This window comes from Acomys minous, assembly GCF_964271855.1.
Source record: "Acomys minous genome assembly, chromosome: 15".
NCBI lineage: Eukaryota > Metazoa > Chordata > Mammalia > Rodentia > Muridae > Acomys > Acomys minous.
The window spans coordinates 16,564,513-16,588,599 of NC_140497.1; the positions used below are offsets into that span (position 1 = coordinate 16,564,513).

Here is a 24,087-nt window from a genome sequence, read left to right on the forward strand (position 1 = left end):
GAAATAACAATACCAAGATCAGGGTGATACTTAGATAGCTCTCTGCTGGTTTAGCAATAACAATTAATATACAAAGACACAGCTTACACAGTGAACCCCAACACCAACCTTTTGACATTAAGGAGTGGTTTTGTTTTTTTTTTACATTTTTCTTTTTAAGATTTATTTCTTAAAAATTTTTAATTCTTGTATATGTGTATTGGGGTTTGTGCACATGACTGCAGGTGTCCTTGGAAGCTCATATCTCCTGGAACTGAAGTTACAGACAAGTTGTGAGCTTCCTGAAGAGTATGGGGAAATGCACTTGAGTCCTCTAAAACGCCATTGCATTCTTCACTAACTTAGTCATCTCTGCAACCCCAGAAGTTTACACAATTGATTCATTAATTCATCTACTAGTCAGATGAACTTTTACTTTAGTAATTTTCTTACTTCAGTGCTAGAAAATTTGTTTATATTGCCCATAGTAATTTGAGAATCTAGAATTTAAAATTCACTCGTTTTGATTAAAAGCCTAAATGTTCTTTTGTCTTTAATCTTTTAAAGCCTAATAGCTTTATTGAAATATTCAGCTGGGTGTGGTGGTGCACACCTTTAATCCCAGCATTCGGGAGGCAGAGGTAGGTGGATGGATCTCTGTGAGTTCAAGGCCAGCCTGGTTTACAAAGTGAGTCCAGGACAGCCAAGGGATACACACAGAAACCTTTTCTCGAACAATCAAAAATAAATAAATAAATAAATAAAATAAAAAAGAGAAAAAGAAAGGAAAGAGAGAAAAGAAATATTCATATAGTATAAAATTTAATAACTTGTTTCTTATGTATTTGAGGCAGGATCTCACTATGGAATTCTGTCTGGCCTGGAACTCCTTGTATAGACCAGGCTGGCCCAGAACTGCCTGCCTCAATTTCTCAAGTACTGGTATTAAAGGTGTGTACCACTAAGCCTAGCTCAAATTTACCCTTTTGTTTAAATGCCAGAATTTAGTGAGTTTTAAAAGTTTATTCAGAGTTGTTACAATCTAATTGAAGAATCTTATCACTCCCTGAAATGAAATCTTACATCCAATTGACATCCTTTGGATTCCCATGCACCCTGAGGCTGAGCTGTCAGTCAGCACCTTCTGCCTCTGTATCTTTACTAGTGTAGCAGCTTATAGTGTAGCATGGTTTAGAAGTCCACCCATGCTTTAACATGTATCAGTACTTCATCACTTTTTATTGCCAAATTGTATCCTGTTACAGCATACAGTACAGTTTTAAATAAAGTAGCTTTCGCACAAGTTTTCCTGAAAACCAAGACTCAGATTTGGTTGTGCAGTGATACCTGTGAAGTGTTCTGTACTGCTTTGTCTCTGTCTTTCTGTACAGTTGGCTTTGACAATAAGCAGCGGCCGTTGTTCTCTGTTGTTAGTCACATTGTTAGTATTGGACAATACACTTAACAAATTTCACACCATTAATACTAATAACTTGGCAAGGATGTATTGAAAGATGTTTAGACCACATTTCTATTTTAAATTCTATTTCATTGTTTAGTTATCATTGTATCTCGAATTTAAATGCTTCTTCTACTTTAAAAATATTGTATGTTGATTGGGAAGGGCAAAACTCTTGAGTATAAATTACAGAACCAAAAAGGTGTCCATAATCTCATCCTCCATCTGTGTAATACTATTAACTTTGGACATGGGCTGGAGAGGTGGCTCAGCGGTTAAGAGTACTGACTGCTCCTCCAGGGGACACAGGTTCGATTCCTAGCACCCACAAACCATCTTTAACTTCAGTTCCGAGGAGTCTGATGTTCTCTTCAGGCCTCCTTGAGCACCAGACACTGATGCATAGACATTCATGCAAATAAAACACCCCCATACCATATTCATAAATTTTTGTTTGTTTTTTGTTTTTTTGAGAACGGGGTTTCTCTATGTAGCATTGGCTGTCCTGGACTCACTTTGTAAATCAGGCTGGCTTAAACTCACAGCAATCAGCCTGCCTCTGCCTCCTGAGTGCTGGGATTAAAAGTGTGCACTACCACACCCAGCTCTCAATCTTTTTTAAAATTTGAGATAATTTTTCTCTCTGCATATTTGTAATTAACAGACACATGAATGAGGTGTTTTCCTGGGGATGGAGTTGTTTTTGTTTTTTGAAGTGTCTCACTGTGTTGCCCAGGCTGGCCTGGCACTTCTGAGTATTGTATCGTGTAATAAGCACTTTCACGCTGTGTGTGTGTAGGCGTGTTTATCTGTGCACATACGCTGAGCTGGAAGAGGACGTTGGGTGTCCTGCTGTATATCACAATCTGCCTTATTCCCTTTGAATCAGGATCTCTCACTGAAGCTGGAGTTTATCTGATGGCACGCACACGCATGCACGCGCTCACACTTCCCATAGCACTGGCTTACAGGCGCATGCGGCCATGCCTGGATTGTTCACCCCCAAGGCTGAGGATATGACTCACATCCTCGTGCTTGTGCAGCGACTGCACTTATCTGCTGAGCCATCTTCTCTTTTCTCAGCCTCCTTCCTCATGCATGCGTTCCTCCTCTCTGTCCCCTTTGCTTCTTCCCTTCTTTGTGACAGTGTCTCATTCTGTAGCCTTGGCTGGCCTGGGATTTGTTATGTAGCCCATGCTAGCCTGGAACACACAGAGACTTATCTGCTCTGCTTCCTGAGTGCTAGGATTAAAGCATGTGTCACCCACTAGCCTGTTTACTTTTCACACCAGCAATATTTTTAAAGTTTAAAAGTACACGGTTTTATCTTTGCATTAATTTAATTAAAAAATAGCATATGTATGAGTGTTTTACCTGCATGTATGTTTGTGCACCATTTGTGTGCCTGGTACCTGGGGGCGCCGGAAAAGAATATTATATCCTTGGAGTTATGGTTGGTTGTGAGTCTCCATTCCAGTGCTGAAAACAGAGCCCTGGTCTTCTGCAAGAGGAACGTGCTCTTAACTGCTTTGCCATCTTTACAGCCCCTGCTTTTAAAAAGTCTCTCTTTTTCTCTCCCTCTCCCTCTCTTCCTCCCTCATCTCATCTACCTCCCTCCTCCTCTCTCTCTCCCTTCCTTCCTTTCTCTTTTTAGCTTTGGAGTTTTATTCATTGGGTCTCTGGGTCTAGAAGAAGGTTTTGGGTCTTGGTGGTGAAGTGTGGCTTGTGCTGGCGACACAACACGTGGTGGGGCAATGGGAACTTGATTGATCTTGGAGTAGTGGAACTGCTTGATAGCTGACCAGTAGTACTTGCCTTCAAGATCTGGATGGAGTGAGCATGAGTATGTTGTCAGGCACCCATGTCATGGTGGCACTGTGTGACAGTGCCAGCTGTGGTCAGGTCCCAGGACTCTCGGTACATGTTATGTGTGCCACTGTGAGAGTCCTAGCCAGATGTCGAAGTTCTTCACATGCAGTGGTGACTTCAAACACCTGCTCACAGGCGCTATCTCCCCCATGGCTTCTTCATCGTTAGCTGTGACACAAAGTACTAGAAGCCAGATGTGGTCACCACATGGTTAGGTGCAAAGATGCACATTCGGTACAGTGGTGGCATGTGGCACTTTGGGGTAGGCAAGCAGTGTCTCACCACCTTGTACTCTCAAAGTGTGCCTTCACAGCAGTCATCCTTGTATGCCACCACTCACAAAAGGGCTTTAAAAAGGCTTTTTAAAAATTATTTTAAGGGCTGAAGAGATGGCTCAGTGGTTAAGAGCACTGGCTGCTCTTCCAACGGTCCTGAGTTCAATTCCCAGCAACCACATGATGGCTCACAACCATCTATCATGTGATCTAATGCCCTCTCCTGGTGTGCAGGTATACAAGAAGGTAGAATACTATATACATAATAATAAATAAATCTTTTTTTAAATTATTTTAAAATCCTGGGTGTGGGTATGTGCACCTGAGTACAGGAGGCCACCAAGGTTAGAGGTATGAAATTCCCCCTGGAGCTGGAGTTACAGGTTGCTGAGAAAGGTGCTGGGAACAGACTCAGGTCCTGGAAGAGCAGTAAATGCTGTCCACCACTCAACCATCTCTCTGTCCCCTGCATTATTTCTCATTTATAAAAACATTTCTTCTACAAATACAGCTTTTGACTGAAAACTTAGTAAATTTAGTCAGCTATTCAGAGACACATATGTTTGTTTGTTTTTTTAGTTTTCATGTCTTCTGGGTTTATTTTATTTTTGCTTTTTAGACTGGTGAGTGAGAACTGGGGATATAACCCAGGGCCCCCTATTAAGAAGTACTCTTAACAAGGAGCTATACCCCTAATCTTTTTTAAACTGTTTTTAAAAGTGATTTATGTTTATGTGTGTGAGTGTTTGCTTGCGCGCGCGCGTGTGTGTGTGTGTGTGTGTGTGTGTGTGTGTGTGTGTGTGTACGTACGTACCACATGTGTGGCTGGTGCCTAAGAAGTCCAGAAGAGGTTGTCAGATCCCCAGTAACTGGAGTTAACGGTTCCAAGCTGGTGTGTTGGGGTCTGAATCCAACTTCTTTGCAAGAACACTAATGCTTTTAACCATGGAGTCATTTCTCCAGCTCCTCCCCCCTCCTCCTCCAGACAGGGTTTCTCTGTAGCCTTGGCTGTCCTGGACTCACTTTGTAGACCAGGCTGGCCTCTAACTCACAGTGATCCCCCCTGCCCCCAAGTGCTGGGATTAAAGGCCTGCGCCACCACACCCAGCTCTAGCTCCTTATTTTTATTCTAAACTTCTAAAGCTTCCCTCACCAACAACTTCTACTACTACTACTATTACTACTACTACTTCTAGTAGTAGTAGTCTTCTTCCTTTTTCTCCTCTTCCTCCTCCTCCTCCTCCTTCTTCTCTACTCTCACACACTTTAACTTTTATTTAACCAATCAAAATACTTTTGCAATGCTTTGCTGGAGAGGTGCCTCACAACTGAGCCATCATTTCTGGTGAGGAAAACCATGGCTTCGGGTACATAGTTTCAGTTTGGCTGTGCGTCATCATAAATGCTTCAGCATCTCCAAGGACTGAAAGCTCAGCGTGGGGACTCCTGCCCAACCACCTTATGAAAGGTACTTGTTCAAGTCTTTCACCACCTCTAGAGGCTTGGGAAATTTGAGCTTTCATGGTGAGACCTTCTTAATACCAGTCTAGAGTTCGGCTCAGCCATTGTCTGGGTGTAGCAGTGTCACCTCGAAGCTGCCCCTCCATGGCTTGGACAGGTTCACCTGCACAGGTAGCTCTGGGGCCTCCAGCTGCAGAGGCTCAGGGCAGCAGCATGGCGGCTGTAGACACGACAGCTAGTGAAGTGACCACTGCTGCGCCTTCCATCAAGTTTCCTACGCATGTCTCGCCCAGCACAGCCCTGGCCTTATGCTTTCTTCCAAGAGGGGTCATGGCACCAATCCTGGGTGTCGAGCCAATATGGGGGTATGGAGCATTGGTGGAACTGGAGATTGGATGGTCTCAAGCCATTATGTGGGTGCTAGGTACGGAACCCAGGTCCTCTGCAAGTGCAACAATTGTGCTTTTCCACTGAGTCATCTCTCCGGGTCCTTTATACAGATTTAACATATTGTGTGTGTGTGTGTGTGTGTGTGTGTGTGTGTGTGTGTGTGTAGACTGAGTGTATATATATATGTTCACCATGTGTGTGCAGTGCCCACAAGAATCCAATGCTCCAAAGAACGCAGTGGATCCCCTGGAACTGTAGTTACAGGTAGTTGTGAACTGACATATTGATGCTAGGAATCACACCTGGGTCCTCTGGGAGAACAGCCACTGCTTTAACCATGAGCCAGCCACCTCTCCAGCCCAGTTCCCACATTTTTTAAAAACACTGATCTGATGCTTTTTCTGAAGGATAGTGGTTTTTGTTTGTTTGTTTGTTTTTTGTTTTTAAATTATCTTTAATGACTTTTCTTTTTAAAAAGTGAAAGCCCTTTTCTAAATGCAAACTGCAAGATCACTGAGCATCTGTCTAGATGTCATAACAGTGTCAAATTGTTACACTAGTTTTAAATCCTTACTTTCAGCTTGCATGTTCTTTTAGAAAGATTTATTTTTCTTTTTTGGGAGGGGTGTGTACGCGCATGCGCCACGCATGTACGTGCTTGTGTGCTGCGAGGAGTTGCAGGTGGTTCTGACCCTCCCTTCCTGGTGCCAAGAGCACCAGCTCCGCTGGAAGAGCAGCCAGAGCTCCTGAGCGCGGAACCATTGCCAGCCTCTCTGTGCTTACTTTGTACTAGTTCAGCTTGTTCTGTAGCCATGGGTTCAGACTACATTACTCTTAAGCAGTAATGATTTGGTTCCAGGATCTCTCTTAGTTTTAATATTTGAGGACTCCAAAGGGCATTTGTAAGAGGGTGTAATGGCATATGCCTTTAATTCCAGGAAGTATTCAGTAGGATAAGGTTGGACATCAAGTTTGAAGTCAGCCTGGGCTAAATAAGTAGACCTCACCATCTCAAATGAAGAGCTTTCATAGTTTGTAGGTTATATCTAATACTATTTCATTTAGAAATTAACTTTTAGTCACTTAAAAATTATTTTATGTAATCATTTATCATGTTTTTCTGGAAAATTATTTTCTTAAAAAGGTTAATGGGTTCTGGAGAGATAGATGGCTCAGCAGTTAGGAGTACTTGCTATTTTTAGGAGGCGCTGAGTCCCTCATTAGGCAGCTCACAATTGTCCACCTTGAGCTCCAGGAGGGTCTGTCTCCTCTGACCTCCTAGGACACCTGCACTCACATGCACAGACTCCCACCACACACACACAAGTGTACATTCTTTAAAATTAAATAAAATCTTTTTAAAAGTAGTTAATGAGGGGTCAGTGAGATGGCTTAGCACTTGCTGCCAAGCCTGGGAGTCTATGTTCAATACACACACCCCACATGATGGAAAGAGAGAGCCAGCTCCCAAAAGTTATACACGCACACATGCCGTAATACAATTTTCTCTTTAAAGTTAATGGAGAAATGATAATACTTTTAAATATTTGTAGATTTTTAGTGTCTGGATTGAATGATGACACTAGACACTCCATTCTGATTTCAGTTTGTTACGATTTGTTCTTTTGGTTGCAAACTGTGAAGATAATACTGATTCATACATAAGTATAGTTTAAAAAGTGAAGAATAATTTAGCATTCTATTCTGATCACTGAGGATATTTTCCTTTGCTACACAGAACTGAACAGGTAGAAGGTAAATTGCAGTGTGAAATTTGAAATTATTTCAGGGAACATTTGTGCTTTGCTACATTAAAATCTCCTAGTTCAGTCAGGTGTGATGGAAACACACTTTTAATCCCTGCACTTGGGAAGCTGAGAGTCATATCTCGGTGAGTTTGAGTCCAGCCCAGTCCACATTGAGTTCCAATCTAGCCAGGAGTACATAGTAAGACCCTGTCTTAAAACAAAGCAAAACCAAAAACCCTCTGTTAGTTCTATATTGTACTTTGAGTGAGTCTTTTTGTTTTTTATTTTTCACAACAAGATTTCTCTGTGTATCCTTGACTGTCTTGAACTCGCTTTCTAGACCAGGCTGGCCTCGAACTCACAGAGATCCGCCTGCCTCTGCCTCTGCCTCCTGAGAGCTGGGATTAAAGGCAAACGTCACTGCACCCCCTCTCTAGATATTCTTTCAAGTTATCACTTCTCAGTTTTTGTTTTTGTTGTTGTTGTTGTTTTGTTTATTTTTTGATTATTGGGAAGTAAGTAACTCAAAGAGGCAAAGGCAGGTTTTCCAGAATTTCAATATGACTTGAATGGTCAAACTGTATTTGGTAACAAATAATGTTGTTTTCCTTGGAGGAGGAGCTCATTCTTGAGAGATACCTACCACTTGCTTATATGTGAACAGCTCAGAAAGGCACATTTTTTAGTGACTGCAATATTCCATCTTATCACCAAATGACTATACTAAGTGCTTCCCTCAAGGCAGCGTTCACTGTCCAGAATGCAGAGGTGTCCCATTCATCATTTGTTTTCTGATTGCACAAAAGTATTAAAGAGACAAAGATTCAAGGCTGAAATTTAGGAAAACTAATACCTTTTGATGATTCAGTAAGGACATTGCATAACTATTCTTTTAAAAAAAGTGCAATGAAGCACCCCACAGCCGGGTGTGGTTCTGGGCAATGTTTGTGTAATGCCAGAAGTCTTATTTGCTATTGCTTTTGCACCTTAATTGTAAAGAGAAATCACAGTGATGTTATTAGGACTTACTATAGGGGTCACAGGACCGCTAAAGCAATATCATGTTTATATAGCTAGAAAAGTGATCTGATTGGCACTTGGATGGTTTTGGAAGGAAACACTATGTGCTTATAATCTAATTTGTAGAAATATTGGAGACAAGTAAAAAATAAATTATGTAATCAAAATAATAACTTGGACAATTAGCATAATTTCACATTTCTTTCTCTTAAAAACTGCTACCCTGATTTTAGTTATCTGGAATGATTTTGTAGTAGCCATTAGTTGTAAGGTTAGTGAGTGGTGTAATATGTCTTTGAACAGTTTAAAATCCCCAAGTTTTATGGGAAAAATTCTGAGAAAACTGTATTTTAAGGTTTCTTTGGCAAAGTATATGTGGATTTTTATGTCTTAACATAATTAAAACAAGTTTTTACTTACAGGTGCCCGGGAATATCATGTCCAGTTTTTTAGCAACCAGCCAGAGAGGGCATGGGTTCATGAGAAACGGGTACGCGAGTATAAAGGCCATGAGCAGTATGAAGAGTTACTAGCAGAGGCAGCCAAGCAGGCCAGCAATCACTCTGAGAAACAAAAGGTAATGGCGACAGCTTGCTAGCCCTTGGTGGTTTGTTTTGTGTGTTACATTGGAGATGGAACCCAGGGTCTTTCCTATGGCAGGCAACCAATCTGCTGTTCAACTTGACCTTGCTGTTCACTGATACATTTATACCTGGTCACAGTGGCATTTGCCTATAATCAAGCACTCATTAGTGAAGTAGACGTGTCACTTCAGAGTTTGAGGCCAGCCTGGTCTACATAGCACGTTCCAGTCCATTCACAGGTACATAGTGAGTCCCTGTCTCAAAAAACTATAATAAATAAATAGTTGTATATGTCATGTAATATTCTAGTACTATTAAGGCCTGGGAACTGAGCTGTAGCTCATCTGGTAGAGTGCTTGCTCGCATACATAAAGCCCTGCATTTGCTTGTTGCTGCTACATAAATTGGATGTGGCTGCTTATCCAGGAGACAGGGGGATCAAAGCTTCAACTTTTAGTTTAGGGCTATAAAATTCTAAATAATTTTTTGTATTAGTGTCTTCTCATAACTCTATTCTATTAACAAAGTTATTTTTATCATAGATTTTTCTTAAAAGATGTATTTAGTTATTATGTATAGAGTGTTCTGCCTGCATGTTCACCTGCATTCCGGAAGAGGGCATCAGATGGTTATGAGCCACCATGTGGTTGCTGGGAATTGAACTCAGTACCTCTGGAAGAGCAGTCAGTGCTTTTAACCTCTGAGCCATCTCTCCAGCCCTGTCATAGATTTAAAATACTTGATAAGAGCCAGGGGCATGCGGCATCTGTAATGCCTACATTTGGGAGCCTAACATAGGAGGATCCAGAGTTTAAAGTCAGCTTAGGTTACACAGTGAGACAATCTCAAAACCCAACCCCCAACCCCGAAATCTATTGCCTTCTATGAAATAAGTATTGTTTAAAGTATTGTTATACTTATTTAATCTTCATAATCAAATAAGGTATACATTTTTCTTTTCTACAGATCAGGAAACTAAGGCACAGAGGCATAAGTTACTGATTCATCTCAGACCACAGCAGTCATAGAACCAGGAAATGTGTTTGAAATACTGGCGGATGTTTTAGACTTTTTGTAATGGATTCTTAGTATATATACCTTGTTGATTTTCTATTGCTGTAATATGGCTATTTTTATTTATTTTATGCTATTGGCATATTTATTGTACCTAGAGCTAGGCTTTATAAAAGGAGTTTTTTCAAGTATATTATGCAATTAATGTAAGTCTCTTATAATTCAAAAATTTCTAATTTTTATACTTGCTACGTATTGGCTCGGAGTGATGTCATGTGCCTTTAAACCCAGCCAGCATACAGGAGGCAGGAGTAGGCAGGTCTCTGAGCTCAAGTCTGGCCTGGTTTGCATTAGTAAGTGTTAACCACCACCAAAAACATCAATTAAGTTTTATTACAGGATTAAAAAGTTAAAAAAAAGAATTGTAGAGCCGGGCGTGGTGGCGCACGCCTTTAATCCCAGCACTCGGGAGGCAGAGGCAGGCGGATCGCTGTGAGTTCGAGGCCAGCCTGGTCTATAAAGTTAGCCCAGGACAGCCAAAGCTACACAGAGAAACCCTGTCTCAAAAAACAAAAAAACAACAACAACAAAAAAAAAAGAATTGTAATTATTATCATTATTTATTTTAATAAAATACAAAAACCAGAGTCCAGAAGCATCAGATCCTCAGGAGCTGGAGTGATAGGCAGTTGTGAGCTGCTTGCTCTGGGTACTGAGAGTCAAACTGTGGTCTTCTAGAAGAACAGAACATGCTCATTTTTCAGGGTGGGAGTGAGTCAGGGTCTCCCTTTTATATCCTTGTCTGTCCTGAAATTCACTATGTCCTGAAACTATCAGGTTGACCTCAGACTCAGAAATCTGCCTGCCTCTGCCTCTACCACTGCCTCCCAAGTACTGGGACTAAAGGCATTTGCTACCACGCCTGGCTTTAATACATACTCTTAATGCTGAGCTGTCTCTCCATCCCCAAACAAAAGATTTTAATTAATTTTATCAGACTATTTTAAGGATTTAGTTATCAATATTTAGCATACGCTATACCATCTTATAGTCTGCCTCTTTAAAAAAATTAATTTAGTATCACTTTTCTGTTTTTTAAGATGGGAGTCTCAGTATATAACTCTGCCTGGTCCAGAACTTGCTTTGTAGACCAGGCCGGCCTTGATTTGGCTTTCTCTGCCTTCTGAGTCCTGGCATTAAGGGTGTGTGCCGCCCTGCCCTGCCCTGTTATTATAGTTGTTTTGGGTATATGTGTATAGCTCACCTGCCACGATGTGTGTGTGTGTGTAGGTCAGAGGGCAACTTGAGGGAGTTGGTTCTCTCCTGTTGTGGGGCTCCCAGGGTTGGTTGGGGAGGCTTGGAGGCAAGTTCTTTTTCTGAGCCATCTTGCCTGTTTGCTCTTCAGTTTCAACTAGCTTCTTGTGGCCCACAGTTTTAGTCAGTTTTCTTACCTTCCTGCCAACCCCAATTCTTCTGCCAGCCTCTGTGGAGGGCATTGAGGTTTCATTCACCACCACTCTCCTAGCCCCCTCTCCCCCACACACTCTCTTTGTTTTGTTGTTTCCTTGGATTTTCTGCTTTCTTTTCATTCTGTCCTTGTTTATATATTGGCACAGACTGGCCACACATCTCCAGATGTGCGCTGGCAGTGTGCTTTGCCGAGTCCTCCACTGTACCTGCCTTACTTGCCTCCATATGGAGGAAAATAACGACTTTGTAGTAGCACTTAATGTTAGTGCTTGTTGGCCCCTGAAGTAAGTCGTTTCTGTGGTTTTTCTTCTCCCATTATTACTGCTCAACAAATATGATATGGGGTGACAACTTCTCTTTGGGGTATTGCTCAGCATGTTAGTCCACAAAAGAATATAAATAAAAGAACAGCAGACTCTCATGGCATTTATTAGAGTAATACTAGTTTATAATAGCATGGGGTCAATACATTCCATTTATTGGTCTGGAGAGTCTGAAAATATATTTGCTTGGGAAAAAATTGCAGGGTGCTTAGAAAATACATGTTGATTTTAATGTGCTATTGGACTGTAAAGCATTTCATACAATGCCTCTATCTTTTATAAAGATTCGGAAACCCCGGCCTCAGAGAGAACGTGCCCAGTGGGATATAGGCATTGCTCATGCAGAGAAAGCATTAACAATGACTCGAGAAGAAAGAGTGGAACAGTACACTTTCATCTATATCGATAAGCAGCCAGAAGAGGCTTCGTCCCAAGCAAAGAAGAATGTTACCTCCAAGACCGAAGTCAAGAAACCCCGAAGACCAAGATCTATGTTGAATAGTCAGCCAGAACAGACCAATGCAGGGGAGGTGGCTTCCTCACAATCAAGTACTGACGTTCGAAGACAGAGCCAGAGGCGACACACGAGCTTGGAAGAGGAAGAGCCACCTCCTGTTAAAATAGCCTGGAAAACAGCAGCCGCAAGGAAATCCTTACCAGCTTCCATCACAATGCACAAAGGGAGTCTAGATCTGCAGAAGTGCAATATGTCTCCAGTTGTGAAAATTGAACAAGTGTTTGCTCTCCAAAATGCAACAGGAGACGGGAAGTTTATTGATCAGTTTGTTTATTCAACGAAGGTACCTCTTGTTCTGTAGGGGTTTGGGGAATGGTACTTAAAAAAAAAAAACCACTTGAGAGTGTAATTTAAATACCCCTTGGATCCACTGCATTTGAAGCATCCAGTCTTGTTTACTCTGGGTAAAGCTATGTTCTTCCTGTTTCCCTCTTGTAATTTCCAATCTGTAATAGATTAGTCTTGAGCAATGCAGCCGAAATTGATCTTAGCTCCTGAAAGTCATGGAAAAAAAAACTGAGCAGTCTGCCTGTTTCTAATTTGTAGAGTTAATTTGACTTTGTTGTAAAGTATGATTTTTATTAAAAATTTTCTTTTATTTGAATTAACCATTGTTATAAAAAAAAAAACCCTACTCGGGCCGGGTGGTGGTGCACGCCTTTAATCCCAGCACTCGAGAGGCAGAGGCAGGTGCATGGCATGAGTTCGAGGCCAGCCTGGTCTACAAGGAGTCCAGGACAGTCAAGGCTACACAGAGAAACACTGTCTACAAAACAAAACAAAACTACTCGAATAATTGTGCCTGATCTGTTCACTTGTACTAGCAGTAGTTTTTGCTTTGTTTTATTTTAATTTTAACTGCACAGTTCATTTAACTCAATGTCCCTAAACATTATTTCAATATGTAGTCAGTACAAAGTGTTTCCTACTTTTTTCTGTCATCTAAGTCTTTGGAATTCAGTGTATATTCTCCTTTACCCACCTCTCTAGGGTCTTATGTAGCCCAGGCTAGCTGCACACTGTGGAGCTGAATAAGGCCGTGCACGTCAGCTTCTCTTGCTTCTACCTCCCAAGTGCTGGGTTATAGACATGCAGTGTGCACCTGGTGTTAGGGGCGCAGTACAGCGCTTCATGCTCTTAGGCAGACTGAGCTGTACCCACCAGCTGGTATTTTACAGCTTATGGAGATTAACCACATTTCATGTCAGCCTCATGTGGCTACTATGTTGGACCACGCACGTTTAATGAGGATTTCTTGCATATCCTTAAATGTGTGCATTGTGAGTTCCTATTAATAGTGTACTCCTCTGCCTGGGCTTGGTAGGCCTGGCATCCCAACATGCAGAAGACAAAGGCATAAGGAATTAAGACCAGCCTGAGCTACATAGCAAGACCTTATCTCAAAAAATAAAAATATGGCTGGCCAGGTCTCCTAAGCCTGTTCCTTACTCAGGCCTTCTCCTCATCTAGCTTGAAGCCATTTGAGAAGAGGCCGAGTTTAGCTTGGCATTGCTGTGCCAGCAGTTTTGTTAGAGTCCTGTTAGCTTGGGATACCTTGTTACGTTTGGGAGAAATTCCATTACTATGTTGGTCCAGGAATGAATTATGGTGAGCAAAGAGTAATTGATATTATAGATTGGCTACTAAAACTTTCCATCTATCTAGCCTGGGTTTCCATTTAAGGCAGTTATTTGGCTTGAAGGTGTCGAAATTCTTTGTAACCTTTGAATATTCATACCCCCCAGATCACTCCATAATTTAGGGTTTGTGATTTTGATTTAGTTACATCTAATACAAGGATATATTTAAGGAATTCTGTGCTTTTTCCCTATTAGCATAAACATACGCGTATTAAAATCATTGATTAAATATATAGGGATGCTTCATTCTTAGAAATGGTCTTAGAAATGTTAAGGGTCCTCTGTTATTTCTTTCTACCTGTAAGTTTATTTGATCTCAATAGGGCAAAGTTCCCCAGAAAAGCTTAAATTACAGATGTCACTTGACTTCTTTCCATTTTCTTTTGCCTTTACTTCTCCTGTTCCCCTACTTCCTCTCTCCTATTTCTTTACTTTGCCAGAAGAGTGTCAGATCCCTTGGGGCTCACAGGCAGTTGTGAGCCTCAAAACATTGATGTTAGGACCAGAACTCAGTCCCTTAGAAGAGCAGGAAGTGCTCTTAACCACTGAGCCATCTTTCCAGCCCCGGTGTCATTCTTTTGATAGCAACATTTGCGTATTGTTTGAATACAAATTACCTTTATTCTTAGAGCTTAGTTTTATTTGCTTCTTTGTGAAAACACACACCCAACATCCTAAGACTATTAAAGGAAACTCAAGATATCTTTAACACTTAAAATTACTTAAAACAAAAAACCTAAATTAAGATCTAAATTAACTACACCTACTGTCTGTCTGCTCCACATTACCTATTTGATTATATTTTGTAAGTATGAATGGCATATTTCTTATCTAATGATAGTCTCATTTCAAGATACATTGGCCTTTCTACCTTTATAATAGATGAGTTTACCAAATAGCAATGATCTAAAGAAAGAAACTATTCATATAGCAATTAGTTTGTTTTTGACAGAAAATGGGGTGCTGCAGGTTTATTAAGAATTTTTGTCACCTGGACTTAAGGAAAATAGTTTTTATTTTTCAAGTGATCTCATCGTATATTTAAGAATATCTCCTTAATATTTTTCTCGTAATGACTAATCATAATTGATACTATGTGTCTGCTAATCGCTTTTTTTTTTATTCTGCCTCATTTTAAAGGGAATTGGTAACAAAACAGAAATAAGTGTCAGGGGGCAAGACAGGCTTATAATCTCTTCACCAAGTCAGAGAAATGAGAAGCCAACTCAGAATGCGTCATCTCCTGAGGCGACATCTGGTTCTGCAGGTGGGTTCTGAGGGGCACCTGGATCCGTCCTGACAGGTTTCTAAGAAATGTTCATTATCAAAGGTAAAAAATGGTGAATGAAAACAGGTCATAATGAAGTACATTCGTAAGTATTTCATAGTGAGAATCGTTGCTTTGTTTGTTAACTCTGTAACTCCAGTCCCAGGGCATCTGATGACCTCTTCTGGCCTCCATGGGTACCAGGTACACACATGATACACACATATACATATATACATGTAGGCAGAATATTCTTTTTTTTTTTTTTTTGAGACAGGGTTTCTCTGTGTAGCCCCGGTTGTCCAAGTTCTGGGATTGCAGGCATGCACTACCACACCTGGCTGAATATTCATCATTTGGATTTTTTAAAGCAATTATGTTAGTAGGAAATAGTGAGTTGAAGCTTGAGCGCTTTACTCATAGTTCTTTTTCCTACAGGCATTTAAGTACTAGCATAGTTCTATAATTAAGAGTACAGCTGTAAATCTAGGCTGGGTTGGTGATGTGCATGTCATCCCACCCGAAAGAAATGAGCTCAAAAAAAGGTGGGGATGGGGAATACAGCCATGAACACGCCTGAGTCCTTTGTCTTAGCAGAGGACAGCAGCGTACTCTTCCAACAGTAGCAGACACTGTGATCCTCACCATTTGCTCCTTTGTTCTGTATTGGAAACAAAATTGTTGGTAGATGTGTGCAGTGTTGGTGGCGCTGGGATTCAGGACCTAGCTACTGTAATGTAGTGCTCTTTGGCTAGCAGACTCCCAGAGCTGAAAACTAAGCACTGTTATTCTTCCTTAAAAGAGAAATGCCTGAAGCAGGGAGTGAGTGCAGAGGCAGGTGGATCTCTGTGAGTTTGACAGTAGTCTAGTCTATATAGCAAATTCCAAGCCTGCCAGGGATATACGAAACAACGAAAGGAAACAACAAAAAACAAAGAAAATACCTGTATTTATTAAAGTTGTACCTTTGGAAGATTTAAAGCTATGTTTTAATTTAAAGTTCAAATTACATTTATGTGTGTACACATGTGTGCAGGTACTTGCACACTTGCCATGGCATGCATGTGGATTTCAGAGGACTACTTGTGGGAGTCAGTCTCTCCCTTTTTTTTTTTTTTTGTTTGTTTGTTTGTTTTTGTTTGTTTGTTTGTTTGGTTTTTTTTTTTTTTTTTTTTTTTTTTTTTTTTTTGGTTTTTCAAGACAGGGTTTCTCTGTGTAGTCTTGGCTGTCCTGGACTCACTTTGTAGACCAGGCTGGCCTCAAACTCACAGAGATCCACTTGCCTTTTCCTCCCAAGTGCTGGGATTAAAGGTGTACATCCTGGTGAGAGTCAGTCTCTTAATGTGGGTCCTGGGGAATCAAACTCAGGTCAGACTTGGGAGTAGGCACCTATATTTACTGAGCCATTTTATTAGCCTAAAGCTATTTTTTTAAAAAGACTTTAAAATGTATCTTAGTTTTAACTGATTGTCTGGTACATTTGTGTCATGTCAACAATACTATATGGATAATGAATACTATTTCTATGCCATGCTTCGTATGTCCAGTAAAAATAGAGAGCTGTAAAAGTCAGTGATAGAGTGCTTGCCTGTATGCACACTAGACTAAGTTCAATATTTAACTAAGAATGAAATTTTTAATTAGCTTGATCATTTAGAATCTTCATTTTGTTCTTTAAAAGATTTTGAATTCTAAGATATGATTTTGTAATATAAGAAGAAAAGACAGTTTCTGTTCTGTCATACACTGGCCATTTTGCATGTCCCTGTGACCCAGATAAGTGGATTATTTTTTCCCCACACTGACCAGTTCTTAGACACCTGATAAGCAACCTTTTTGTTTGTTTTGTTTGACACAGGGTCTCTCTCTATAGCCCTGGCTGTCCGACAACTCACTCTGTAGACCGGGCTGACCCTGAACTCACAGAGCACTCCTGAGTCATTTTTCTCAGTGTTAGACCCTTCAGATTTAAGCCTTCCTGCTTAGAGTGTGCTGGGAAGCCCAGTCTGCAGTGCCTCACTACCCTTTGCCCTACCTCCTAGTTGCTTCAGCTCCCACGCCTGAGGCTGCTTGTGGATGCCAGATCTCCTGGCCTCAGCCACCATGTCTAACCCTGTCTCCAAAGTTTCTGGCTTACGGCCTACACGTTGAGGTTGCCACCACTCCTCTGGTTGAGTCATTTCCTCACAGAGCTCAGGTGAGCACTTCATTGATGCTTACCAGTTTGTCACTACAGCCTCCACAGATGTGCACACAGACAAAGGGCTGTATAGTTTCAGTGCCCTCCCAAGCTCCTCCTGTTTTCTCATCTGGAAGTCCTCCTGCTGCCATAGTTCAGAGGGTTTTAGAAGGCTTCGGTACGCACGGACGGTCTGTTGTTCATCTAGGCTCCAGCCTGTCTTGCCTCTTGGGCAGGGTTTGGGCTTTGTCCTTGTTGTGACTAGCCTCTGCCTAGCAGCCCAGCAGGAGTTGTCTCAGCAGAGTAAAGGGCAGATATGCTAGCATGCACTTGGAAGCTCTGTGCCCAGACTAGGCCAAAGGCCAAACAGAGCTAATGTGCATTCATACCATTTAGAGAATTAGGATTTAGAAATGAAGGGTAGAAACCATATATATACTTCTTCCTTTTTTTTTTTTTTTAAAGGCATTTATTTATTTGTGCGGTGCATGTGTTCCACTGTGAGTGTGCGCAGTGTTAGGAAAGCCTGCACAAATAGATTCTGTCCTTTCACAATGTGGGTCTCTGGATGGGATTAAACTCAGTCCTGGTGGCAAGTGCCTTTACCCACTGAGGCATCCCACTGGCCTGGTATACTTCTTGTTTTTCTTTTCTTTTTTGGTTTTTCCAGACAGAGTTTCACTGTGTAGCCTTGGCTGTCCTGGATTCACTTTGTAGACCAGGCTGGCCTCGAACTCACAGCGATCCACCCGCCTCTGCCTCCCGAGTGCTGGGATTAAAGGCATGCACCACCAGGCCTGGCTGCTAATTCTGAATTCTTAATCACAGTTCTTTTCAGGGAAGCAGACAGGCAATGGTATACTTCTTGTTATATTGTAACAATATATTTGTCAAATAATATTCTGCAAGAGTCAGAGTCTGCTCTTCCAGAGGTCCTGAGTTCAATTCCCAACAACCACATGGTGGCTCACAACCATCTATAATGGGATCTGATGCCCTCTTCTGATGTGCAAGAGTGCATGTAGGCAGAGCACTGTATATACAATAAACAAACAAATACCTGTGTGTACACGTACCCCATGCATTCACACATGAAAAGAAAAACGGCTGGTGAGATATTCAGTGGGTACCTGAGTTTCATTACCAGCATCCTCATGGTGGAAGAAGAGAACCTACTTTCACAAGTTATGCTCTCATCTCCACACTGGCACTGTGGCATGTACACCCATAAACACACAGATGCACATGTACATGTACACACGCATGCGCACGCACAAAAATTAAATAAAATGTGGTTCTTTTTTAAAGTGGAAAAACATAGTATCGCCAAACTACCAATTCTCCCAAAACCAAAGTAATGGGATTTTTTTTTTTAATGTGGATTTGCTAAAATGAAGGAAAGCATTTCTGTGTACCCCAGAGCAGTGACATGCAGAACTATGAAGGTTGTCTGCATTGCTGCATGGGAGAAGTTTCTCTGACTATAAAGGAGACCATGGGTGAAGGTCAGAGGATGATGTGCAGGAGTTGGTGCTCTCCTTCTACCATGTGGGTTCTGGGTATGAAACTTGGGTGGTCAGGCTTGGTGCTGGGCACCTTTACCTGCTAAGCCATCCCACTGGCCCAGGAGCTTAGTTGGTCAGCTATCCTGAACCCCTAACAAATGGCTGCAGTAAAGGTGTTGCTGTTCGTGTTGTTACAAGGAAACTCATTCCTGGGTCAGGGATCTTCCAAGTTTCCATGTTAGTTTTTATTTTTCACATGAAATCCATGTAAGTTTTATCAGTTTATTTTTTTAAACAATAGGACTGTTTAAAAATTTTTTTTAGACCAGGCATAGTGGCTCATGCCTTTAATCCCAGCACTTAGGAAGGAGAGGCAGTTGGATGTCTATGAGTTCAGGGTCATCCAAGGATACATAGTGAGACCCTGTCTCATGCCCCCCCCAAAACAAAACAAAACAAAAACAACAACAACAACAAAAAACCTTAAGCTTATTTTACTATTTAGCATGAAAAATATCAATAATTTAACTAGTTTTCCATGATTAGGTTTCTTTTTGGTTTTGTTGTTTGTCTTTACATTTTCTCTTTTTCTTTTTGAGATTAGCCTCAAGAAGCCCAGCTGGCCTTAAATTTACTATGTAGCCTAAGAATGACCTTGAACTTCTGACCTTCGTGCCTCCGTCCTCAAGTGCCCTGCTGTATGTTGTGCTGGGAGCCTTACGGGGAGCTTTGTGTGTGCTAAGCAAGCACTGTATCAACTGATTAGTCATTTCCAAGGTTCAACAAAGGCTCCTGTGATAGTCAAGTTAATAGTGATGTTTGGTCACATGTTGTTCCTGTGCTGCTTTCTCTCTGGCTTAGTTGTCATAGCAGTAACATAACTTGCACAAGTGTGCAGAGTGCTGTTACTGCTTATATATAAAATTTGTTCAGTTCACTCAAGGTGCAAAATGTGTACTATCCATTGCATTTTGAACCAATGGTGTGTGTCTGTGCGCGCGCACATGCGCTCATGAATATGTGTGCATGTGGAGGCTAGAGGTTTTTCACTTTATCTTGATACAAGGTCTCTGACTAGACTGGCTGGCAGCAAGGGACCCTTGTCTGCTCCCTCAGCACTGGGGTTGCAGGCGTGTGTGCCCCTTTTTGTTGTATTTGTTTTTAAGTAGCTGCTGGGGATCTGAACTCACTCCCTCTATGTGCTTGGCATAGAAAGCCCTTTGTTCTGATCCGTTCAGTCCCTTCATCCCTGAGCTTCATTAAGTATGTTTACCTGACCCAAGTATATGAAAGTTTTTTAAATGACTTCTAATTAAAATTCTGTAAGTAATGGTTTTTTAAAAAGTCAGGAATCTGGTCAGGTCTTAATAAGTTTTGTTTGTGTGTTTAAATCATCTCCTAGGCCCAGTAGAAAAGAAGCAGCAGAGAAGATCAATCAGGACTCGATCTGAATCAGAGAAATCCATCGAGGTTGTGCCAAAGAAGAAGATCAAAAAGGAGCAGGTTGGCTTCCTACATGTAGAGAGTTAAAAGCGTATCTGTAATGTGGTGGCTTATCTCTTGTCACCAAAGAAAGATTCTCCCCACCTTGGCCTCCTCCCTGAACTACTCTTCCTGCCTGTCCTGGCGGGTTGCCGTGGTGACTTCTCCAACAGCTGTCCTGTGAAGGTGCTTTAAGCATTCTCACAGAAAACAGGTTTGGGAGATGGGAAGCCAGCGATGCGAAACCCTTATATTCATTTTGCAATTTCTGTTATAAGCACAATGAGTTCATGTTTTCATGAGTTTTACTTGGAACCATCATTGAGTTCCCTTTTAAAAACTTTGATTTTTGGTTTAAGCTGCTGGTATATATTGTTTTTATTTTTTAAACAAATCAAATTAATTTAATTTATATTCTTATATTTAAGAAACAGGTAATCATAGATGATCTGGTTTTTCTGTTAGTATCATAGGTCTTTTGAAATGTTATTTTTCCAGTAGAATGGCACTCATCTGGAATCAAACTGTCAGATAAACAATATTCAAGTAAAAAATGTGTGGGGAGGGGACTACATTTTGATTGAATGTGTTCAACTGGTGTAATCAATGTAGTAATTTACATGTTAAATTACCTTTTCAAAGAATGCTGAGAAATTATTCTATAAATTATAAACTCACAGATTTTTTTGATTTTTTTTTTTAAATGAATGAACATCTGTTTTTAAGTAAGCACTTTTCCACTGAGCTGTGTCCCCAGATTTTTTTTTCTTTTCCTTTTTTTCTTTTCTTCATTTTTTGAGACAGGGTCTCGCTATGTAGCCCTGGTTGGCCTGGAACTCATGATATATAGATCAGGTTGGCCAGGCATTCACAAAGATCCACCTGCCTCAGCCTCCCCATTTGCTGGGATTAAAGGTGTCTTGACACCACAACCAGCTTTGGAATATTTACTTTTTATAGCCTAATCATCTAGTATTAAAACAAATCCAGAATTAGTTCCAGTAAGTTTAGTATTTTAAAGCAACTTACCATGGAAGAGTCTGTACTTTTTCATTTAAATTTTCATAATTTTAAATTTTCAAATTTAAAAGCTAACTTTGTGGGTGCTCTATGGTATCACAAGCATATAAAACAACTTTTTGAGGATATTTAGCTAAAATTTCAGTAATTGTCACTTATCATATAATTTCCATATGTAGAAATTTTTAAAAAAATCCAAGTCTGATAAATCCATAGTATTTGTTACCAAAATGAGGTTGTGACTTTGCCACCTGGTTCCCAAATTCAGTCTGTGACCAATTAGTTTAAAATTAATAAACAGAATGAGTAAAACTAATGGGACAAATTGTTACTGCCACTGTGTTATATATATAGTTAGTAGTAGAATAATACCAGTGATTGTTTAGAAGATTTTATATTTGTACAACTAATTGTATCGTACAAAAAGCATTCCTGTTGTATGTTTTTTTACCTGTTGTAAAAAAAATAAAAAAATTTTTAAAAAGCTTAGAACAATCCTTAAATATTTACAAAATGTGTTTCAACATGCATATTTCATATCTTAAGGAAACATAAAATTCCATCCCAGCCTAAACAGGAACTTCTGCAAACAGCATCTCTTCCCTGTTGCAATGGTTCAGTTTTCCAGTACCACGTGTTTTACGTATACATTGGCAGAATAACTTCTGATCTCGCTCTCCTAATGTAGGATCAAGACACTGTTCATAAGACACCCAAGAAAGTGCTATTGCAGTATCACAGACTATTAAGTTTGTTCTAGCTGCACAAGTATTGAGCTTCCAGCTGTATGGAGCCATGTAGCACTCTCTACAGAGAGGGTCCGATTCTCAGCACTTAGCTGTGAGTGCAGGCGCGGAAGGGTCTTAAAGTGGCGTGAGTTACATTAACCTGAGTATCATAGTAAGTAAAAATTTATCCTAATGTCTTTGGGGCGGGAGGGGTTTGTAGCAACGTTGGGGCTGGTCGCAGAAACAGCCCCTCTCCTGCCTCCCAGACACTGAGGAAAACACTCATTCTCTTCAAGTACCAAGGGAGTGGTGGGAAGGCTTTCCTAAAGAGCATGTGGCTGTGTGTTGTCACTCGGTATTCAGCACAGGAAGCTAGGATTTAAGCCCCTGACCTTGAGATGGAGAACTGGACCCAGAAGATGGGATTGAATCAGACTTTCAATAACATTGATCACTTGTCACCACTTAGATTGATGAAAATATTGTTTTTTCCCTCTGTCTTTTTCAAAGTGAAAAAACTTCCTGTTAATGCTGTGTTTTTCTGTCCAAACAGGTTGAAACAGCTCCTCAGGCTGCCCTGAAGGCTGCGTTACAGAAAGGTGAGTTCAATTATCACACTGCTTTGCATTTCCTTGATTAAACCAATTTTTAAGAATAATTTATTTGTGCTTCATGTATTTTTGTCTGTCTCTAAATCATTGCTATTCAGTGTGAAATTTCACCCTCCGTGAACATGTGTGTGTGCGCGTGCGCGCGCGCGTTCTGTGCATGTGTGTGGGTGTATGTGTGCGTGTGTGTGTGTGTGTGTGTGTGTGTGTGAGAGAGAGAGAGAGAGAGAGAGAGAGAGAGAGAGAGAGAGAGAGGGGCTTTTAGAGTTGATCCTACTCTGTACCTCCACATGACAAATCTTCTTGTTTGGTAAATTAGAGAACACCATGTAGACGATATTGTTTTCAACTTTTCTCCGTAAGGTTTTGGGATTTCACTGGCTTATAAACTAGGGATGTGACGAATCCACTTTTTTGGTATTCGACTGAATACCGAATAGTAGCTATTAACGTTTGTCAAAAATGGACTGGCAAATCAGACAGGGCAGCTTGACTTGGAAAAAAAAATGTTGCCACACTTACTTTTTACAGTGCTGTACAATCTTTTTGTAAATTGACCCATAGCGTAATTATGGCCACTATTCGATGACCATATGTGACTCTCTTTGAGATATGCACAAAGTTTAATAAGCCTTAAACTTATATCTGTGTTTTCTGTGTGCAATTTGAGTATAGTACAACTCCATAGCATGACTCATGCGATTTTGGTGAGCTCAAACTGTATTTAATACCTGTAGTTTACTCTGGGCAAATTGCATTATTTTAAAATAAATAAAATAAAGCACCAGCCTCTCTGCATTCTCGGGGAGAAGTCTGCAGCGATGGTCTCCGTGGAGATCCTCAGCAGAACTGAAGGCCTCTCGGAGGGAACACTGCTTGGCGGAGCTCCAAGAAAAGACATCGCGATCGCTGCGAGATTAGGAGGCCTGATTGCGTTGTGTTTCCACCATTCCACAGGGTCGGCGGACCGAGGAGTGCAGGGCTCTGTCAGATTCAGTGACAGCTCCGTCTCCGCAGCGAATGAGGAAACTGTGGACTGAGATTCCTGTACAATTTCATCCCAGAAACTCCAGACTTGTAGTCTCCGTGCAAGATTTCTTTGTCGGCGGCTCGATAAAGTTCCTTTTGTTTTGATTTTGATTTTGCCAATCATCATTATTGGCATTCTCTGGCCTGGTTTCTTCTTCAAGACTCTGAACAATTGCTTTAACATTCAGATGATTTCTCTCTCTTTTTTTTTTCTTTTTTTCTTTTTCTTTTTTTCTTTTTTTTTTTCCTTTTTTGTCTGAGCTGGATGGGTACAGCTTAAATCATGGGTCCAGCCTAAAAACCACCATTTAACTTACCCTGATCAATTCCAACACGGACTGTTTTGTTTTTTGTTTTTAAGTAAAGCATCATTAATACACATCTGCAGGGTTTTGCCAAACGGCCCAACTGTATACATTGCAATCATTAAAAGCTCTTGTTATTTTTTTTTTTTTAAATACTAGTGCTGTTATCATGGAGAACAGCGTGACAGCTGTCTTCAGCGGTCTGTCATTTTTCT

At 40.8% G+C, this 24,087-nt stretch overlaps 1 protein-coding gene across 5 annotated transcripts in view; it reads left to right on the forward strand.

The window, feature by feature from the left end:
* NSD3 (nuclear receptor binding SET domain protein 3) overlaps nt 1-24,087 on the forward strand; it is a 118,815-nt gene that overhangs the window by 54,339 nt on the left and 40,389 nt on the right. For 4 of the 5 annotated variants that reach the window (XM_084760272.1, XM_084760271.1, XM_084760270.1 and 1 more), the window contains 5 exons: nt 8,624-8,778; nt 11,877-12,392; nt 14,890-15,016; nt 20,103-20,203; nt 22,484-22,529. In XM_084760272.1, the coding sequence (XP_084616398.1) occupies nt 8,624-8,778; nt 11,877-12,392; nt 14,890-15,016; nt 20,103-20,203; nt 22,484-22,529 (945 nt within the window). Of the gene's footprint in view, nt 1-8,623; nt 8,779-11,876; nt 12,393-14,889; nt 15,017-20,102; nt 20,204-22,483; nt 22,530-23,495 lie in introns of all 5 variants that reach the window. The other variant, XM_084760274.1, reaches the window with a different exon arrangement.